The following is a 20862-nucleotide window of genomic DNA, read 5'->3' as shown; positions in this document are numbered from 1 at the left end:
GAATTTTATTATACACATTGACATAAAAAGAGAGAGGACGATTATCAAAAAAAAAAAAAAAAAAAAAAAAAAAAAAAAAAAAAAAAAGAGAGAGAGAGAGAGAGAGGACTTTCAAATACTGGGAAAAAGTTTGGATGAAATCATAGGCCCTGTTTGGTAGTAAGCTTATTGGGAGTATATTAGCTTATTTGACTAACTTTAGCTGATTGACTAGTCAAACAAGCTAATACAAGTGTTTGGTAGTAAGCTTATTGAAAGAGCTTATTCCACTAAATAAGCTCTTTTTGAAAAAGCTCATTTTAGGAGCTTTTTCAATTAGCTTATTCATTAATTATTGTGAAATGACACTTATAACCTCATTTAATTTAAAATCCTATCTAAACTACCTACCCCACAATTAGCTTATTGGTCATTTCACATACTCAATCACCTTTAATCTATCAGCTATTTACCAAACACTTTTATATAATCAGTTAATACAATAAGTTAGTCAAATCAGTTAATAAAACCAGCTAGTCAAAATCAGCTAACTCAATCAGCTTCAGCTTTCAGCTTTCTCCCAAACAGGGCCATAATTTTTTGATAAAAAGTTCGGATAGATGAATACATAACTTATCAATCCATCTAACCTATAGCAAGCTTATTTGACTTGTTCAAAACGACAACAATATGCATACATGCATATGGTGAGACAAAATTGAATTAGAGCCATCCCTAGGTTAGAGGTCATAAATAATGATTGTGACCAAATAAAGAGGTAAAGGAGTTGCTATATTTGGATAAAGACTAAAGAGGGATGGGCCGGAAGAAGAAATAAATAAAGATGGTCATCGTCTCATCTATGATCAAGAAATGGAGATACTCGTATCATTCTAGGAAGTACATATACAGTTGTACTTATAAAGTATGCATACATGGTTATGTCTGTTTTACCAGTTATATATATTGATCAAGTCAACACGTCCTAGCTAGTAGCTACCCTTAATGTGAGATATGGACTACTAGGTCCCGCTTATATGGTTTACGTACATGACTTGATTTATTTCACATTGCTTATCGCCTTCACGCTTTTCGCCTTAGCCTCCAAACACGGTTTAGGAATTTGTACATTCTGCCTTGTTAATTCGAATACTCCGTATCATAGTGAAAGACGTTAATCATTTTACCTTTAAATTATTGCTTTTTGAATAACATTTTGAGTTTGGGGGTAAAACAGTGTAGTTAAGACTTTAACCTCTGAATGTGGGTTGACTGATTCGGACATAATATGATTTATAAGTACAACTATATCTGAGATAACCCCTCCGATGCCTAAATCAGTACATGTGATTGAAGATCAAAGAGAGAATTCAATACATACTCATGGAGTCATGGGATAGTAAATATGAGCCCCACAATAGATGAGCTGGACTTGTCCTCATATACAATGGACATGCTTAGGATTAGGTTTGAAGAGTCTAATGGACTGATTTAGCTTTTGGGTTATTTAATTGAACAGCCCAAAATAGTTAGACCCAAACACTATGTATTGTTTACTGCCTCTAGAAAAGAGTTCCAAGTCAAAAGTATAAAACGTGTAAATCATTTCTAAAATTAGATTTAAGACTCCTAATAAGTAATAATTTTCAAAACAAGAATGGTTCAAAGTTGATGATACCGTGAAGTATATGGAATCTATTTACTTTTTCTTGGAAAATAGATCGAGGGTAGCAAAAACAGCCTCTTTGCTGGTACTTGTTTGACAAGCTAAACACACAACAATTCATTTACGTCGTACACACAACAGCAACATATGCTGCAACACATTTATTCTAGACCAAAAAAAGAGCGTTTGATAGAAATTGTGTATTAGCTTGACTAACAAGCAAACAACAGCATTGTGTAGCATTCTTGCATTAGCTAAATAAAATGCGTCACCCCTGGGCCAACAAGAGCATAGCCACAAAGAGCGAGAGGTTGACATTTAATAAAGAGTACATACTACATACGACGGCTTGATAATCCTAAGATGTCAATATAAGCTAGTAATGTCTTTGAAAAATTTAACTTAGATCTAACTGCATACTAAACTAGGTGGAAAACACAACTTGAAGTTTAAACCAAAGAACCAAAAAATTTGCTCCTCGTACCGGGAATCAGAGTCAGGACAAGGTGGCTATTTGAGAGATGCAAATATCTATACAATCTCCCATGGATGAGGCTCTATGAATATTTACAAACGAACAGCCGTTTGGAAATTGGATTTCTCTTTAGAAAAATGTATCAGAAGTTGAAAAATCCATTTAAGTGAAGCGTTGGGTTATCCAGATGTTTCTATCAAAGAATTTTTACCGAGCATCCCTGCCTTCTTGCTCCTGGGGACTTGAACTAGAAGTCGCATCCAAAGAACTACATAAAAAGTTGAAATTCCTAATATCAGCATTTGAGCATTACCTAATGTACGGAATATATATTGTGAAAATAACAGAATTGACTACTCACTTAGGAGACAGAGATATGGGCTGATTCGTTTCATATGTGGGAGCATTGTTGAAGAATTGGATCGAAATCAAACCTTCACCTGCTGTAGCTGGTGCAGGAGACCCCTGAAATTTCCTAGTAAAGCTACTTCCGGAGTATATGCCTGCAAGATCAAGTCCTAATGATGTTTAAGAACAGTTATGAGTTGCCTCGGGTGACTAAACATTGTAGTCATCAGAAGAATTCTTCCAAGGTAAAGTTCCTATATCAGGGAATAAACAATGCGGCCAAAAAGCATCCCAGATAAGGATAAACAAGAACAGCAGATAGTAAATGGAATAAAATAAATTTGTATAATTTCAATAGCTATACATAGCTTAACCGTTCGTAATTTGGGGGTTAGTGGCAGAACCAATATAATACATGATACATCAGCCAAATAATGAAGAGAAACTCTCAAATACAGGAACGAGGATGACATAGGAGGTAGAAGAAGCTGGAAGTTAGAGTTGGCGAGGATACACAGGATCATCTGTCACATAGATGTGCCTGTGGAATCATATATGAGAACTCAAATAACCTGAAAATTAAAGAAATTACACATGTCTTAAAGCTAAAACACATGCATTTTAATGCAAAACAATTGAACCAGTAAACTTGATGAAAGTTACTTTTAAATCAAACAAAAAATAGGAGTGGTATGATTGAAATAGAGGCATAACAAAAACAGAATTTTATGGGCAGCTACATTAATGCATGCAAGAACTTTTGACAACTGCACTATTACTTTCTTAGCCCAAATAAAAATTTCAGTTAAAAAATCAAGTTGTCACAAGTAAAACTAGAATAATGCATCATGAATTCATAATACATCCTCTAAACAAACATCAAGATGCACGTATGATGTTATCATGACTTGACAGATGACAAAGTTCACCGTTTTCCAATATCTGCTGGTATATTATTGAAGCTTCAACATATTTCTTTTCTAAAGACAAACAATTTGGGACAAAAACTTTTTCAGAATTAGTTCAGATAACATATATATATGTGACTCTACAATCTACATATGGTCCAAAGATGAAGCGTGAGGGTTCTCTCAAGGATGAGTACTATTTCCATGCTCAGTTTCTGATGCAACATACAGACAACAAGCAAGGAAGTGAATCAGTAATCACTAAAAGCATTTAAGGACCTTTATAATCTTCTCAATCTAAAGTAAATTTTTTGGAAACATGGGTTTGGCAAAGTTCAAATCTTTTTTTACACCCTAGAATTGCCTGATATATCAGCTTGGTTCAATCTCTCAAATTAGTCAGTCAATTAGTAATACATTTGTCACAAACTGGTATTCTATAAACAAGCTTCCAGGAGCAAGTCTCCTCTACCGGGAAGCAAAGAGTTAAGTATGATTGAGCCAACAGAACTATGCATTTGTTAGCAAGAATATAGGAGAGCATGCTGTATAACTGGGAAAATAGAGATGGCTCAAACTCTGATTGGAACTATGTCCATACCTTGAAACACTATAATAAGGAAGAACAAAACAGTTATCACCATAGCAGTTACGCTGCTGCTTGAAGACGACCGCTTAGCATCTTTCATCTTCCTAAAGGCTTTAATACGTTCAACTCTCGCCCTCTTCCTAGCAGCCAGCTCAGAAAGCTCCTTCACCAATTTCAGGTCCGATGCAGTCAACAACGGACCATTAGGAGGCCGGGGTGGTTTGGAGGCCTTTTTCGAGCCCAGCTTTTTTCGTGACTCATTAGAATTCCTCTTTTCAAAAACAGCAGCAAAATCTCTACCATCTTCACTTCCTGAGCTTTTTTCAATGAGTAAATCAACTCCATCATTCGACTTTGGAAAACCATCACTCGAATCAAGATCAATGGCACCATTTGCCAATCCATTATAACTTAAACCCCCATTAAGGGCCCCTCGACTCAACGATTTTCTCCCTCTTCCATTCCCAGAAACACCATCCCCACTATCTTCCTCAGAGGTAGTACCACCACATTCAAGATCAACCAAAAACTCTCCTTCTCGAGAAGCCATAAGGCGCTATATTATAATTATAGTATATAGTATAATGTTGTTTACCACCTACAATCTTCCTCTTATTTATCATAAAAATCTACAAAAATACTACAAAATTAAAGGCTTATAATTCCAATAAAAACGTGAATTGGTCAATTATATTTACAGCCAAATGACTTGAAAGAGTGGTAATCCTCTCACTTGATGTTCAAGCCTAACTACCTTTAAATTATTTTTTTCCCAACAAATTAAATAAAATAAAAACAAAGAATTTTGAGAGATCCACCTCAAACTTTGGCTGATGATTGGGAAAGAGAACCCTGCACCTCTAACTACCCAATTTACCTGCATCATTTTTCACATTAACAATCAATTAGCACCAAAAGATTTGATTTTTTCTGCTAAAAATAATATAAAAATATAGATAATCAAACCCAGAACATTATATAATTGATCAAAAATCAAAATGACACCCAGAAATCAATTTTAAAAACCCAGAAACATGACATAATAAACATTAAATAAAATGTATCCAATAATTAATAAATATGAAGAATTAAAATAAATGAATGTACGAACCTGATAGAGAAGCAGGGAATAAAACCCTAGATCACAGGCGAAAGGAGCAGAGAGAGAAAAATGAAAGATCTTTATAAAAATAAAAAGAAGCCGAAAATTAAGGGGTCAAATTATTGGACATCAAATCAAATTAAGGTCTCCCAAAAATTTAGCTCAAACCTATTTTCTAATAATGAATGAAATCCCAGATACCAAAATTAAAGGAATAAAATCAAAAAATCAAAAATTTTGAAATGAAATGGATAAAATGGGGACATAATAATGAGACAAAATAATTAATTTTATTTTACTGAAATAGAATTAATTATAAAATGGATTTGGATAATAACGAGAGGACGACGACAACAACCACACACAAAAAAAAAGAAAAAAGAAAAGAGAGTAAAATAGAGTAATGGTGTTTTTGGTGTGAATGTCTTATTGGAGTTTGAGGAAAACGTGTCAGAGTGCGCATATTTTCGCTGACGGCCAAAAAAGTACATTTTTTATACGTTGTTTTTTGGGTGACGTGTCAACGGCTACCCATGAGGCATGTCTACAGACCATATACGGATTGAATTTTAAATTATGGAGATGTTAGAGGGGTAAATTCGAGTGTCCGAGTTGCGTTCGGTGAGATTAGGCCGGGAATTTGAGTTGGATTAAGTGAGACAGGTCGGGTTTATTTTGAATTTTGAGTTATGATAAATTAATATCTCTGTGTTCATAATACAAATTGAAATTGTTTCATTGAGTTAGATTAGCGTGATTGGTGGTTAATAACTAGATGATTATAATCTTAGGCCGGGGAGTTGAGTGGTTTAAGATTACAATTAGGTATAAAGAGATGCTTGTTTTAACTTTAGTTTATTTAGACAAAAATTTCTTCTTAAAATAGTGTAACTTTTGTCCTAGAGCTCATTCAACCGTTGTGTTAACTCATGAATGACCGTAAGAATAAAAACAAGACTACACAGAATAGACACTATGATAATTACAAGGCAAAGGACCCAAAAGGTCCAAAAAACCTTGTCCGTGTATAATATGATGGTGTGTCCAATTGAGAAGAGACGTCACAAAGACTCAAAAGGAAAAGGTCAAGATCTCTCCTGATTGTGAATTAGTCAAACATACTGTTGGGTTTGGAAACCCATCTCTACCGGTGTTGAGAAGAAAGTTGAGCATATATCTCCATGTCTAGCTAATAATAACGATAAAGGTTCAAGCATAAAAGAGGGGAGTGAATATCACTTACTACCTCCGTTACATAATATCTGCAACGATTAGACATTTTTCCTCTCTATTTTATGTCAAATCGTTGCAAATAATATGTAACAAAGGTAGTACTACTGACACTGTTGATCAGTGGAATGAGTAATGGCTTTTGAATCCAACCAAGTGCAATCTTTTCCCCTCTTTTAAGGCGAAGAACAAGAAAGGTAAAATGTATTATTGGTATCGTTTTTGTAGGTCCAAAACGCAAAGGAACAAGCTCTAAGCATCTTATGGCTAGCGTATATGAAGGAATTAGTCAATCCCCATATTTTTAATGATTAACAAGTTATGAAAGTTTCACCCACTTCCCTCGATATAGTTCTTGTGTTAGTATGGTAAAGAGCTAAACTCTCCCCATGTTGTACTTATAGTCTCAAGTCTGTTGAGAGCTAGTCTCTTTTTTTTGTGCTTAAATTTTGTGCTTCCTAATAATAGTACATATCTTCCATCAACTATTCTTAGTTAGCATGTTAGTAAGTTACCTAGTACCTACACAGTAATTATTCTATCCATTACATTTCATACACAACAAGCTATAGAATAAAGTCAAGAAACTTATAACATTAAAATATAAATTAGTCGGTATAGAACGGTAATTAACCGAAGAACAAGACAATCTCGAAAGAATATGCGCTTAAACTTGACTTTTCTTGCCGGCCAACAACACTTGATCAGCTTAATTATCAAATTATATTTTCTTCCACACCCAAAAAAATAGCTTAAATAATGGGCTAATGGACCAGTTTCAGTCGTTATATGATGCATTATTTTCTAATCATAATCATGCATCTAGGCATAATCTTTGTACATGCATGTTTAGGTCCTCATAAGCCGTACTTATTTATTAATGAGTAGTCATTTGACTAGCTAGTATCGTGATTAATATAACTCTCGTATCAACATGGATCATCACATCAACAAAATGCATAACATTAGTAACTTTATACATATTACTTTTAAGCGTTGCCCTATATAAATGGACTAACTGAACCGTGAAAGATGCCAGACTCCTTATAAAAACACGAAAACAGGAGGAGGAGGAGGAGGGGGGGGGGGGGGAGGATGACCTAATAACACAGGACGGCAAAATGTCACTGTCACATAATCTCTAAAATATATTGTGCTATTATCATCCAAAATAGGTCACTGGCTTTACAGCAGGAGATTGCTGCACAGCACATAGTCTCAGATCATATTAGCAAAAAACACATTCAATAAAATCATTCTCAAAAATTAAATTGAAGTCAAATGAAGCCAAATGAGGACTATCATTTTGCAACATATACCCATCTTCAGCTAAGACACCCTTGTCAAATTCTTCCTAACAACAATTCAGTAAAAAATTGATTATTTCTCCCTTTCGAAATAACAGTTTTCTACACAAATCTGTAATGGCGATAACCTCTTCAGTAAATCAATAAAGATGAAAATACTAAACACAATTCAAAATAAACGGTCTAGCAGACAGGATGAACAAGCCTAGAGAAGCTGTTTGAATCACTCACCTGAAAAAATTCCTAGCTCTGTGTACTGACTGCAAAAAAAAACTATGAATGACAGCTTGGAGATTTTTTTTAACTAGGTGTGAATAAATTCACCTGATTTGAATAAATAGAACTTATTCAGGCAATAAAGGGAAATATATAACACGCGAAGGGGCCACTCTGATGGAGCTTCTGTGAATTATGAGAGGTGTTGCTCCTGAATCATCTGTAACCAGGGGAAGTGAGATTCTTCAAGAAAGAACTGCAAGTGTTAAACAACGCTTCCCCCAACGCCCTCCTCTTTCACCAACAATATGATGTTGCAAACAGGAGGATGATGATGAACAATATTTTCTTTCTTTATCCCCATCTGATAATGGAAGATCCCCATGTAAGACCAGCACCAAATCCAGATGTTGCAATGATATGTCCTGGCTGAACTTTTCCACTCCGAACAGCTTCATCCAATGCCAAGGGGATTGATGCGGCACTGGTGTTACCATAATTTGCCAAATTAGACAAGACGCGTTCTGTAGGAACTTCCAAACGTGTTGCAACTGAATCAATAATCCTCTGGTTTGCCTGCGCTCACAATTTTAGATCTTTAATGTACAGCTATATAAAGCACCAAGATTTCCTTGAAAATTAGGAACTGAAAAAGAGAGCAGATTATTCTAACTTCATGAGTACTTCAAAATGCACTGCTTCATAGCTTATTTCAGAAACTAACAAAAGTAAAAGATGTTGATTAAGCACGATACCTGATGCAATAATAACCAATCAACATTGGAACTATTTAGACCAGCCTTTTGAAGTGCAGCCTCAATTGACTGGGGCACACATCTTACAGCAAATCGAAAGACCTCTTTTCCATTCATATTAATACATGAATAGGATGGGCGCCTTGGGGGGAAACCTGCCATGGCACAATTGTTGCTTATTGCTTCATCCACTTCATCAGGTCTCAGGGATGCATTTAAATGCCTACATGTAAGAGAAGTACATAAGAAACATGATTTGCGGAGACATCACATATAGTCCAACCATAACAACTGAACATTGATTCTGCTGTTGGCAGGGTCCTTAGTTGCCCATCTGCACATAGCCTTACTTCCATCCAGAATAAAACTAACTAAAGAGGCTGTCAGCCCGCCCCAAAGACTCAAAGATATATCACCTCTAGTTCAATGAAACTCAAATGCATACCTTGCACCCTCACCATCACTATGCAGGTCAAAAGCAAACATGCCGTCTTCTTCACTGTCACAAGCCTGGTCCAATTAAAAACACCAAATGAATTTGTGCATCTACACATCAACGTAATAAAAGGATAAGCAGTAATCCAGTAAATGCCACTCAAAAGCCAGGCCATATGCAAATATATCAAATACCCTATTTTCTTATACAGATGCCTGTTTTCTTCTTCCCCTTTCCCTCCTTTTGAATTAGAGGACAATATTTGATGGAGTGGAGAGCGTATGTAGAACATAGTGACATACAGCTCAAAGTCAATGCTAGACGCCAAAGCCAGAGACAGAGAATGAGATAGTTTGTACAGTGGTACGTGGATAAGGGCAGTCGTTTATACAAAATTACAGCAGTTGTACAGCATAATTTAAGGGCATCATGACTAATTAATCTACCTCCATCCTTTTATCAAGGACCATGTGTACCAAAAAAAAAATGTGCCAAATGGAAAAGTTGATATTAAGAGAGTACTGCTTAGAAACAGCGTAGGTTATCTCAACTGAAAAAGAATGTTTTTAACAGCCCACTTGTACATAATCATATTAATAGGGGTCACTAAGAAAAGAAGCTGCACTTGTTCAGTGGGAAACTAACACCTAACCCCTGCACCTTTTCCTAGATCGTTAGCTCTTAAGTAGTGAGGTAAATACTACTACAGGCAACTCCCCACCAGAAAAAAAAAAAAAAAAAAAAAAAAAAAAAAAAAAAAAAGATTTGACAGGTTGAGAGAGCCAAAAGGAGCCGACAAATAAGACTGAAAATCCAAAGGAAATTGACACCTCACCTGCACTACTACAGCTCCAGCAGCATCACCAAAGAGTATGCAGGTTCCTCTATCAGTCCAGTCAACAAAACGAGAAAGAGCATCAGCACCTATAACTAGGACATTCTTGAATCCACCACCTGGAATTTACAAAGCAAAAGATAAGCATTTTTGAAGTTTGAGGGATAAAAAGAAATTACTAGAGAAAAGAAATCAAAGTCACTACCCCTTACGTGACAAGCAGCAGACACCAGACCCAGCAAAAATCCACTGCAAGCAGCAGTAATATCATAAGACAAGGGACTTCGGCTGCATCCTAATGCTTTTTGTACCTGTATAATAATTACTTAATAGCATGATTCAGGATGCTTATATAAATATGAAAGGACAAAAAAAGGCCGCAAGTCCATATGCAAAATATGCATCCCTGTGGAGAAATCAACCATTACTTTTTACTGGGTTTCACCATCACTACTTTTTGCCTTTCTATAATATTGACTGCTTAGTTACCTAGACTACATTTGTTGTCAGAATTCAACAGTTTCACTCATTAATATATATGAGCAACAGGCATCAGGCATCAGGCACAACTGTATTTGGTTGATCTCATCTAAGTAGAATGTGTAAGTAAACATTTATTTATATTCTAAATTCCTAAGAATTCCATACTAAACTTTCTAATGCCTCCATTCTATAGCCAAGATTAAAGCTTTAAGAAACTGACGGTAAGAAAAACAGCTCTTGACACAAAACCAATATTGAGTTCATCAAAGGTGTACTGATAAAATATATAGGCATACACACATGTCCCTGGGTCAAGCCTCACACTGAGGCTGTTTTCAGAAAAGCAAATGGTCCACATATAACTGTTCCTTTAGGGAATTTACAAAATGAACAAGCAAAATAGAAATATTTAAATTAACATACTCATTTTATATTTTAGAAGAAAAAAAACACTAAGCAGAAGGTTCAAGCCTGGGTGAGCCAGTGAAGGGAATAGCATATTCAAGAAGCTGTAATAATTCAACTCATGAGTAGCCAACATTAAGAAAAAAAAAAATACCTGAGGAGCACTGCCAAAGAGGTCCTCGGGTGTAGAAGTGCACATCAAGATAAGGTCAATATCATCTGGGCCAACATTGGCCATCTGTAGAGCATTCCTAGCTGCTTCGGCAGCTAAGCCTACCAAGCTATCGTTACCTGTAAAAGAGCAACAAAACCTGAGATCGACATCTGTGTGAGACACAGGCATGCAGTCAAAGTTAAGGAAAAGATCTTACAGAAAACCAGAATCCATTATTACAAATACCCAAGCTCATTTGTTGGCTTAATCTCAGTTGGTTTGGTTTAATTTAAAGGATATAAAATGTTAAAATTTGATAGACGTGTATTGCTTGAACAACATAGCCAATTAATGTAAAATCATGGGTCTTGCTGGGCCAGCATTATCAAGATTGGACACACATACCAGACTTACGAGGAAGGTCACTATGAGAGTATGAGTGTTTGAAGTAACAGGGATCAACAAAAGAGTCAAGCAACCCTCTCTAAAGTTCCATATATAAGACAGACACACTAACCTGAAAGGACACGTCGATTGCGAATCCCTGTCCGAGTAGATATCCATTCATCCGAAGTTTCAACAAATTTAGAAAGATCATCATTGGAGATCTGCAGCTTTGGTACAGCAGAACCACAACCTACTAGCTTACATCCCCTGTTTACTAGCCTGCATGAGGAACCGTCAATATAATAGCCAAGTTTATTTGAAGGAGTAAAAAAGAATGGAGAATAAAAAGCCCAAGCTCCATGTACTGGGAAGAAAAGATGCGCACGGAAGAAATTTTACGTTTGATTTGACAGTAATTTTCCCTTTTTCAATTGTTTGTTTTGTACAGATTAGAAAACAAAATTTCCAAAAGGTAATAGTTTTCCAAAGAGTTTCCACAGTTTCCTCCCTATTCCTAACATATCTTTCCACTCCTCCCATCCCTCTTCTCCCTTTCACTCCCATTTTCCACTTCCTATCGAATTTTTCTTGTAAGGAAACATACAAAGGAAAATATATTCACAACTTATTCTTGAATATAGTTTTTCATTAAAAATCAATTCTGGATATATATTTTTTTGTCACAATAAAAAGAACCTAAGACAAGACAAAAACATTTTAAAATTAAACATCCCCAGCAATCTTAATATTAGGATGAGTACTGACTAGTGACTAGCAAGCCATCACACAGAATTTCAAAAGGAGTATATCCCATCTTGTTCTGAAATTCATTTGTTTTCTTCAAAGTAACACGAACTATTTACATGTATCAGGATTCTGTAGCCAAACCATGCAATCGGACATATAATTCAGCAAAGACAAGCTTCAAACTCAACTATCTGATAACTCTGAAACAATGTCCCTTGCATGACGGTGCTAGAACTATTGCAACAATTAAAATTCTAATACGGAGTACCAATTTACCTCCATCCAGATTTTAAGCCATATTGACTGACAATGCAATATAAGAAACACAATCCATTGACTCTTTTACCTTGGCTGGTTATTCAAGTCCTAAAAGATAAAACACCACTCAAAATCTAATATAGTATACGTACAACATGAATTGTTATTCACTAGATTTGAGTTTTTGACCCCTATAATAAGCTGAAAACCTAGTAGAGAATCAGAATTGATAGCAAACCAGGTCAATGATAATCAGCAAAAGACTTAACCTTTATCTCACATTCTCACAGAATCAAATTAAATTCAACCCAACGAAGAATTATCTAAACCAACAATCAAAAATTACAAAATACCAAAACCCTGAAAAAATTTCCACAAAAATCACCCTAACTTGTAATTTATAGCAAGTTTCTTCCAAAAATTGCAACAAAACAATTAAACCCAAAACATTATAATCAACAAAGTTGCAGCAAAATCTACTTCACAAAGCTGAAGATTATATTACAATTTACAAGCACAAATTACCTTGAATTGACATCAATGTCGGGTTTCTTACAACAAATGTTGGAGAAACGGCGACCAAATCCATTGATAGAAAGCATGATATTTTGCTTTTCATTAACGTTGGGATTCAAGAAACGCAAAATGTGCTGGAAATCTACGTTGGCTACCAAAGACTGTTGATGAATTTAAGAACAAATTATTAAAAATAAAACCCAAATTTTAATAAAGTTTTGATCTTTGAAGTGAAAGAAAGAGATCGTACCATTTTCGCATCTCCAGATGGGATTAAGGATGAAGTTCAGAAGTGGCTGTTTTCTCTCTCTCTTTGGTGGAGACTCCAAAGAAGGAAGAGTTTGGTTTGGTGAAGTAATTGGGAAAATTTATGACGAAAATAAAATTAAATAAATTAAAAGAAGTTTTTTTTTTTCCTTTTTTTTGGTGAGAAAAATAGGTGGAGGAAGATGAGAAAAAGTATGCTTTGAGGCTTTGAGCCTTTGAGGTCTATTTAATGCTGAATTTATTTAAATCCAAATCTATGAGATCCAAAAGTGGGATCAACCAAAATTGCAAGAAATGTTTTGGTAGTTGGGTATTAATTTATTAAATAATACTCATAAAAAATAATAAAAATGGCCGTGCAATATAAAGATTGTAATTAATACAAAGTATCGCCTATAAATATCATAAAAGCATTAAAGCTACACGAACCAACTTGAATTAGTTGTAGAGGATAACAATTCGGTTCTCACCCTTACCGTGTGAGATTACTTTGTATAAATGCACTTTGTTTCATGATAATCTACGCGTAGCAACGTATGACAACATAATATCATAATCCACTCCAACCCTGCCAAACTTTATAAAAAATATGAATCGTATTGACTATCGAGTACAATTTTGGGTTGACTTTTGGTTGAGTTAGGTAGATACAAGTCGATTTTAGATAGTTTTCCCGGATTAGAAATTGACATCACTAGCACTAATGATTTACTGTACTTTTATTTACTATATATTCTTTTAGTAGACAAGGCAAGATACAAGATCATGTAACTTTATTTGTATCTATCATGAACGCATTTGAATACAACTTTATTTGTATCTATCATGAACGCCCTTGAAAAATTTACGAAGTTTGTGTGATTCCTAACTTTTTCTTCTTCTTTTGATTCCCCCCCCCCCCCCCCCCCACCCACCACTTCTTTTATCTCATTTTCACCCATACTCGTCCGATAGACTTTCTTCAATTTTTGAAGATATCATCCAAAATACAAATACATAATATAACTTCATACACTACAACGAACTAAAGTCTTGTTCTATTTACCTTAAATATAATATTTAGTAGAAATAATATTAATTTAGTAAAAATACCATTTACTTTAAGAGAACAAAGCTATAAGCAAATTAGTAAAATTATAATATAATCACATTTTAAAAAACATACTTCAAAGTTATTAAGTATCATGTTTGAGAAAAAAGCCTAAATCATAAGAGAATTAGATCTAATTAAAATAACATAACTTTCACATAATAGCCATTTAATATGAAGTACTACTACTCCCTCCGTCCCCCATTGATAGTCACTTTTGCCATTTTTTGTGACTCAAAATGTTAGTCACATTTGCTTTTTTCAAGTACCATTAAAATTATTTTTTTACCAAAATTCTGTAACATTTGCAAAAATATTTGTGCAAATTTAAATTTCCCATGTAAATTTTACTTTCCCATGTACTTTAATTACTTTCTCTCTCTATTTTTTTGCATATCCAATGTAAATACTTTTTCAATGTAAATTTTTTAATTCTCTTTAATTCCCATGATTTTTCTTCAAAAGTGACTATCAATCGGGGACGGAGGGAGTATAAAGCAAAACATGTTCAAACTTGAGTGAACTCTATGCATGTCTATTGGCTATCAATAATATACTCAATAAAGTCAATAACTTAATAGTCAAAGTACAGTACAATACAATCCATATCATTCCTGTACATTATCCATAATTTGTTTGCTATTATGACTCAAGGCATAATAAAAATTCCTCTTTTTTTTTTTTTTTTTTGGGGGGGGGGGGGGGGGGGGGGGTTGGAAGACAATCATCCAAACATCAAGCATTTTCATCATTATGTACTTAAACTTCTGCTTTGCAACCAAGATTATCACAACCTCCACAAATCTGTCTATTTTCTATTTGTATGCTGAGAAAGCAATGAGTTATCACACAAGAATTATGTAATTTAAGAAACAAAAGGGGCCAAACCATTGATCCCTGGTATGAATCGCATATAATAAACGAATCATCGGTACTATGAAGTTATAAATGAGTTCTCAGAGACTGAGAATACAAGTATCACAGATAGTATTATCTGGGGGATGCTTCAGCCCCGTCTTTTACAATGGAACACAGAACTTGCTTTGATATATACCCCTCTAGCTCCCTTGACACCCCTGTCAGTTTCAAGTCGAAATTGCTTTTGTATATCTGATTTGGCTGTGCAGCTGTATTGGACAGTGTAGCTGGAGAACCGGAAATTCGTCTTCTTGGACTTGAGAATCTTCCTGGTGAGCCTGGATGTCTTGCTATTGAAACAAGAGGAGTTGTTTTGTTCTGATCACTTTCTGGCTTCTCCAATGGGCCTTTTTTCACCTCGAAAGGAAGTGGATTAAGTTTTTCGTGTTCAACCATTTGCTTCTCTTTGGCCTTTTCAGCAGCTTTTAAAGCTTTTTCTTTACTCATCTGTATCAGCTTCCATGGATCAATGCTAGCACGGAAGTGTTGATTCTGGTTAATGATGGAGGTGCCTGATTGAGGATCGATTTTGACAGATAATTGTTCTGGACTCTGAAAGTATGGCAGGGTAATTAGCAAGTCGAGAATAGCAAATATTCAAACAGTCAATAATGTAGAGGCAAATTGTAAATGCTTGTATAAGTAAAGGCGCGCTGCAAATGCTTTACCAGATTTGATTTCTGTCCTATGAACTGAGACAAAATGATCCTTTTTGGTGAAGCAGATTCACTGCTATCATCTGACGAAAATTCTGAATCATTCAATGACTCCAATCCACTAAATCGATGCTCTGCTCTCATAGCCAATATGTAATCATATGTTCTCATTCCCTGCAACAATTTTATTAAGACATACTCAGACTTCAAACAGGCTATATCATATTCAGGTTGTGGCAATAGAGGCATCTTTTTGGTACATTTAAACAAACTGATCAGACTGCAGTTTAAGCAAGAAATGTTCAACACAGTATGCCTAAATTATGACAGCATAACTAGTGAACATGTGACTGCTTATGTCATGTCCCTTTGCATTACTTTCTATTCACAGATGATCATTGCTGGCTCCTTGTATCTAGAATACTAAATCAATCAGCTCATACGCGGACACAATGTAAAGTAATCAGGCCATAGTGTCTATAAGGAACTAAGGAAACATAATCAAAATACAAGTCGTAAACACTTATATTTTCCTCACAGACAAAATCCAAACACACGGTGCACTACATGGGCTCTGGCAGTATGAAGTTTCTCCTGGCAAGATTAATAAGGATACCTGTTTGAACTTTTTGATCACTGCTAACAACTAAAACTTTGTTTCTTGTAAGAAAAATACTAATTTATTGAAGGCATCAAAAATACTAATTCTTGAGAGCTCAATATCAATTATACACAAAGTAGCCAGCAGAAGTACCTTACGAATGAGAACAACATGAAAGAAAAAGAGTTGGCCAAGTGCTGCTGAGCCATAAGCTGTCAACAAAACCAACACTGCCTACAAGATCATCATCAACAACCAATGAGCGAGAAGGCATACAAAAAACGCTAGGTACACAAAGGGCAATCAGATGAAGCTTACAGATATTGCAGCAAGAACTCCCCTAGGAAACTTGGTTGTGTGAAATACCCTTGCTAATTCCTGATCCATGTTTTTCTTATAAGCAAAGCACCGAACGAATACAGCAATAGCTGTTCCTCCTTCAAGTGTAAGCTGCAATAATCAGAAAGAATTTAGGGAAAAGATATTTTTCAATTGTTTATCTTTGGTCAATAAAAGAACTTGTACACTCAATATGGGACGAATGATTGATGTGCACAAAATTGAAGTACACTTGCAACAAGAAGCTAAAAAACTCACCATCAATAGGACAAATATCATAAGGAGGATGAATGTTGTATAATTCCTTTTTCCCACACAATTGTTGAGCCACTATAAGGGAGCATAAGATCGAGTTAGAGAAGATCCAATACATTCATACACACACACATACATACAGCCGACACAGGCATACAATATGTACTTTTCTTACCCGGCAATGGTGATCAAAGCCCTCAACGCAACGATTACATGTCCTACAATGTTTGCTATGTTTTTTAACATGGAAATTGCACAAGGAGCAAAAGGAGAAATCCTCATCCTTATCATTAGGATCAACATCATGCGAAACGGAGTCATCATCTTCTTTGGTAACAAGGGGAGGCAAAGGAAAAGGAAGCAAGGGATCCAAGTGAACATGACCATTAGCAACGCGCGGATCAAGTAAATACTTCCTCCTTATACAAGTCTTAAGAATCTTTCTCTCAAACCTCCTAAAACACCTCATAACCATCTGTCTCAATATAAAACCATAATTCAACTTTGTCAGTGTTTTTGCTTTACTCTTCTTCACTTTCTTTTTCTTGTAATTACTATGTCTATTTTTCGCAGACGGATCAGTCCCAGTACACCTAATAAATAACACCATAACCGAGATTGCCTGATACAAACCAAACAATTAACAAAAAATTATCACCAATTACATGTAACAGCTCAAAATTGTAACTTTCAATTCAGAAGTATGCAAATTTTCAAGGGTTTTACCACTGAAGAATATATTGAAATGACTACAATTTCAGCGATTCGATTGCCAAGAAAGAATCCTAGAAAGCAATAGAATGAAGCCACTAGGAAACTGTATACTGCCATTCCCACCATCTGTAAGTAAGATCATATAAAACAGGCAATTTGACCAAAACATCAGAAAACTAGTACAGTGAACTAAAACATAATTATTTCACTAACAAATTTCAATTTTTTTTATAAAAAGGAAAGAAATGAAGTCACCTGTAAAGGGTGGAAAGGGCGCTGCCAACCATGGCGCCTGGCATACATTCCTAGTAGCTACCGCTGTCGCCGCCACCGGCTTCTGATAGAAATTCCTCCCTATTCAAGGAGAATTGTGGTGTACCCCACAAATCTTAATCCAGGCAATTTGATAAGAAATAGGAATAATCATACATTGAGCTTACTGTCTAGATAACTAATTCAAAGAGCATAAATTTTGTGACCCACAAATTGAACTAAATCAATGTATGTATAATGAGAATGATATACTAACCTGGCTCAAAAATTACAGAGAAACCCAGAATCTGTAAATGATATTCATATTTGATATTCTCTTGTTTGAGCTTGAATTTAAATTAGAATCCCCTAATTTTGAATTAAATTTCTGAAGATAAAGATGGCATAAAACAGTCAGAAACACATAAAATCAATCAAAATTTCTCGAATTCATGACATAAATATTATTATTCTTTGAGCTGAATCTTGCAAATAAAAAAAGGAAGCAAATTTGAGAAATGATTCTACAGATTTAGCAACAGAAACCAATGAAATTGACGAAATTATAATAATACCAAGTTCTAATTTGTAAAGCAAGAAATAAAATGGAAGGTTTAAAAATGGGAGCCAGTTTACCTTGTGAAATTGAGTTTGAAGCGTTGGAGAGAGGAGAGAGGAGAGAGAAGAATGAAGCAAAGTTGAGCGGGGTTCCCGTTATTTTCAACAATTCGAAATTGAAGACAAAAGAAAGATGTTCGATTTGTTTATTGGGTCTGTCAAATGTGGCCCAATAATCATATCTTTTTTTACTTTCCAAACAAAAACAGACTTTGCATGAGACAATGTATGACCCAATCAAGGCCCTACTCAAGCAACCCCCCCCACCCCTTTTTTTTTTCCAATTATTTGGATCGGGTTTAATGAGGTCGGGTCGAGTCAGGTTTATTTAAGGTAGAGTCACATTAAATTATAGTGTACACACATCTTACAAACCGAATCAAGTTTTTTTCTTCGGGTCAAATCGGAGTAAATCGGTAGAATAAGTATTTAACACCTTTAATGACTTCCAAGTTGGAGTCGGAGGCAGAGTCAAAATGGGTGGTGCATTGACCGCCATCCCATTACACAATGTCTGTCCTATGCTCCAATTCATTTGATAGGGGTTATGGAGGTAAATTTGCCACTTATCTTGCCTGTCAAGTAATGGTTGTGAACAGAGGATGTTATCGACTGGAGGGTCATTTTGACGCCAATGAGGAAGAATAATTCAAGTCTTTATTCTTGATTGTTGCATTACAAATGGTGTTGTGTCCAACCCAATCCCCACGACTTGCGCATGACTTATTACCAACATTGAGTTGTGCCATGGATTGCTTGCATATGATTGGTGTGAATTGGTGTTGACCAAATTCATGGAAAGTGTCTCTAGCTTTGCTGGTCGTTTTTATGCCAATGGATATGCCGGTGGTTGTGGTGGATGTGCAATGTTTGGCGTTGTATGTATTGGTTTTTGACTTGTGGAATCACTCAAATTCATTGATTGATTAATATTGCTTGAATTATGATTTTTGTACATAAGACATTTTTTTTAATTCAAGATCTTGTACATGTTGCAGATTTTTTTATCTAGACCGTCTTGATAGCCAATTTGTTGACTAGGGTGTCTTTCCAAGGATTAAGGTTTAGAGCATGAAGCAGATTAAAATGGCAACAAAGTTTGACCGTTTGCAATCTGGGGACTATGGAAAGATAGGGGTAAGTGTATCCAAATTCATTGAGATTGTCTCCGGCAAGATTTGAATTTGAGTATTTATACAAGGTTACCTATATGAACAATATATATACATTTATTGTCTTAAAATATAGTTAATGATTGTATTATTCAATCTTCACTAATATCAACTTGTATCAGTTGCCAGATGTTGCTTACGGAGAAAAATACCCTAGGGAGGCAAGGGACACGGAAGCTCCCAATAATTTCTTCTAATGCATAAGAGAAACAAAGAGAAAACAAACTAAAAACAAAGAAAAAGATAAAATAAAATAACTTCGGAGGAACAAAGCGAGGGAAAGCTATGACAACTGTCTCTGAATGTTATATATGCGTGTATGATGTTTCGAAAATAATTGTATCATTCAAGGATAGGCGAAGGAGACCAGAAAAAGGGAAGAGTCTGTCAGACAACCGTGTGAGCACCCCGCAGCTCTAGGAACTGGGAGGTACGACCCTATAAAACAGATCCTGTTCAAGTAAGGTCATAATATTTATTCTTCTTGTTTTGGTTTATAAAGGAGCAAAAACCGGTACAACTGGCCAATGTGGGACTTTTCCTGCCATATTTTTATAGTGGGATTTGTAAGTGACACCAATAACATGGTTTTAATGCCGCTAACCTTCTACTAGACATACTACATTAATTATTTTAAAATGAATTGAAGCTAGTACTTTTAGCTGCTCCATCGTGCTTTCGCGTAGGCTATCACTTGTTTCATGTGTAACCTTGGTTTTGATATCCAATCTCATCTAAACTTTATATGGATATTGAAATCAAGATCAACTTGAACGAGCAACCAACTTATTTTATATGATCAGATCAAGCAATGTATTAATTTTCAGCTTATATATTTTGGACTAGTGCCTAATGTGAAGTATGCAGAAGCATCAAAAGAAGCATTCTCTATTTGTTGTTCAGATAATGTAGCAGGACTTGAGAACAGAAGCACTAAAACAACTTGTCAGCTTCTTCCTCTTTTTTGACCTTGCATCATATCAAAGAGTACTTTCATCAACTCAAGTAAACCATACACTCTATCCTTGTCTGATTACTGATTAACCGTGGCCAACTGAGCTCAGTTGGTTCCCAAAAACAGATGAATTTCATATCTACATACTATTGGAGAAAATTTGTCATCAAAATAATTTTCTCCAACAGTATGTAGATATGAAATTCAACACTACTAGTTCACTAATTAG

General features: G+C 35.3%; 3 protein-coding genes across 4 annotated transcripts; all 3 read right to left on the bottom strand.

Annotated features, from left to right (window-relative positions):
* Positions 1 to 1936: 1936 nt before the first annotated feature.
* LOC145605158 (uncharacterized) lies at positions 1937 to 5527 on the bottom strand. Its single transcript, XM_081661190.1, has 4 exons — positions 5077 to 5527; positions 3978 to 4842; positions 2482 to 2623; positions 1937 to 2388 (listed from the first exon to the last, which is right to left on the bottom strand). Exons 2-4 carry the CDS (start codon positions 4513 to 4515, stop codon positions 2328 to 2330), a joined length of 741 nt encoding a protein of 246 aa, XP_081517316.1. The 5' UTR covers positions 4516 to 4842; positions 5077 to 5527; the 3' UTR covers positions 1937 to 2327.
* A 2190-nt stretch (positions 5528 to 7717) lies between these two features.
* Positions 7718 to 13195, bottom strand: LOC145605148 (beta-ketoacyl-[acyl-carrier-protein] synthase III, chloroplastic-like). The gene is made up of 9 exons (XM_081661178.1): positions 13047 to 13195; positions 12806 to 12957; positions 11406 to 11554; positions 10889 to 11025; positions 10052 to 10157; positions 9847 to 9965; positions 9021 to 9085; positions 8576 to 8798; positions 7718 to 8396 (listed from the first exon to the last, which is right to left on the bottom strand). The coding sequence occupies exons 1-9, from the start codon at positions 13047 to 13049 to the stop codon at positions 8175 to 8177; spliced, it is 1176 nt and encodes a 391-aa protein (XP_081517304.1). The 5' UTR covers positions 13050 to 13195; the 3' UTR covers positions 7718 to 8174.
* A 1693-nt stretch (positions 13196 to 14888) lies between these two features.
* LOC145591785 (protein S-acyltransferase 18-like) lies at positions 14889 to 18604 on the bottom strand. Of its 2 annotated transcripts, XM_081648285.1 has the most exons (10): positions 18525 to 18604; positions 18166 to 18276; positions 17892 to 18024; positions 17649 to 17762; positions 17098 to 17544; positions 16926 to 16997; positions 16647 to 16778; positions 16482 to 16562; positions 15740 to 15901; positions 14889 to 15623 (listed from the first exon to the last, which is right to left on the bottom strand). In XM_081648285.1, exons 3-10 carry the CDS (start codon positions 17937 to 17939, stop codon positions 15144 to 15146), a joined length of 1536 nt encoding a protein of 511 aa, XP_081504411.1. In that variant the 5' UTR covers positions 17940 to 18024; positions 18166 to 18276; positions 18525 to 18604; the 3' UTR covers positions 14889 to 15143. The 2 variants fall into 2 exon arrangements, with proteins under 2 accessions (XP_081504411.1, XP_081504414.1); XM_081648288.1 differs by having other exon boundaries at positions 18166 to 18568.
* Positions 18605 to 20862: the final 2258 nt, after the last annotated feature.

This window comes from Chenopodium album, chromosome 2 (assembly GCF_948465745.1).
Source record: "Chenopodium album chromosome 2, dcCheAlbu1.1, whole genome shotgun sequence".
NCBI classification, from domain to species: Eukaryota; Viridiplantae; Streptophyta; class Magnoliopsida; order Caryophyllales; family Amaranthaceae; genus Chenopodium; species Chenopodium album.
Note: the sequence above shows the minus strand (reverse complement) of the source record. Positions and strands in the feature narration are given on the sequence as shown.

Bases quoted from the DNA above. Each gene is read 5' to 3' on its own strand.
- LOC145591785 (XM_081648285.1), bottom strand. From the start codon at position 17,939: ATGTATGCCAGGCGCCATGGTTGGCAGCGCCCTTTCCACCCTTTACAG. The intron at 17,763-17,891 runs GTGACTTCATTT...TCTTACTTACAG, and splicing joins GCCCTTTCCACCCTTTACAG to ATGGTGGGAATGGCAGTATA. The intron at 17,545-17,648 runs GTAAAACCCTTG...GGTTTGTATCAG, and splicing joins TTTCAATATATTCTTCAGTG to GCAATCTCGGTTATGGTGTT.
- LOC145605158 (XM_081661190.1), bottom strand. From the start codon at position 4,515: ATGGCTTCTCGAGAAGGAGAGTTTTTGGTTGATCTTGAATGTGGTGGT. The intron at 2,624-3,977 runs GTATGGACATAG...TTGATCTTGCAG, and splicing joins CCTTATTATAGTGTTTCAAG to GCATATACTCCGGAAGTAGC. The intron at 2,389-2,481 runs GTGAGTAGTCAA...CTTTTTATGTAG, and splicing joins CCCATATCTCTGTCTCCTAA to TTCTTTGGATGCGACTTCTA.
- LOC145605148 (XM_081661178.1), bottom strand. The intron at 8,799-9,020 runs GTATGCATTTGA...TCTTACATGTAG, and splicing joins AGTGATGGTGAGGGTGCAAG to GCATTTAAATGCATCCCTGA. The intron at 8,397-8,575 runs GTATCGTGCTTA...TTGTGAGCGCAG, and splicing joins ATTGGTTATTATTGCATCAG to GCAAACCAGAGGATTATTGA.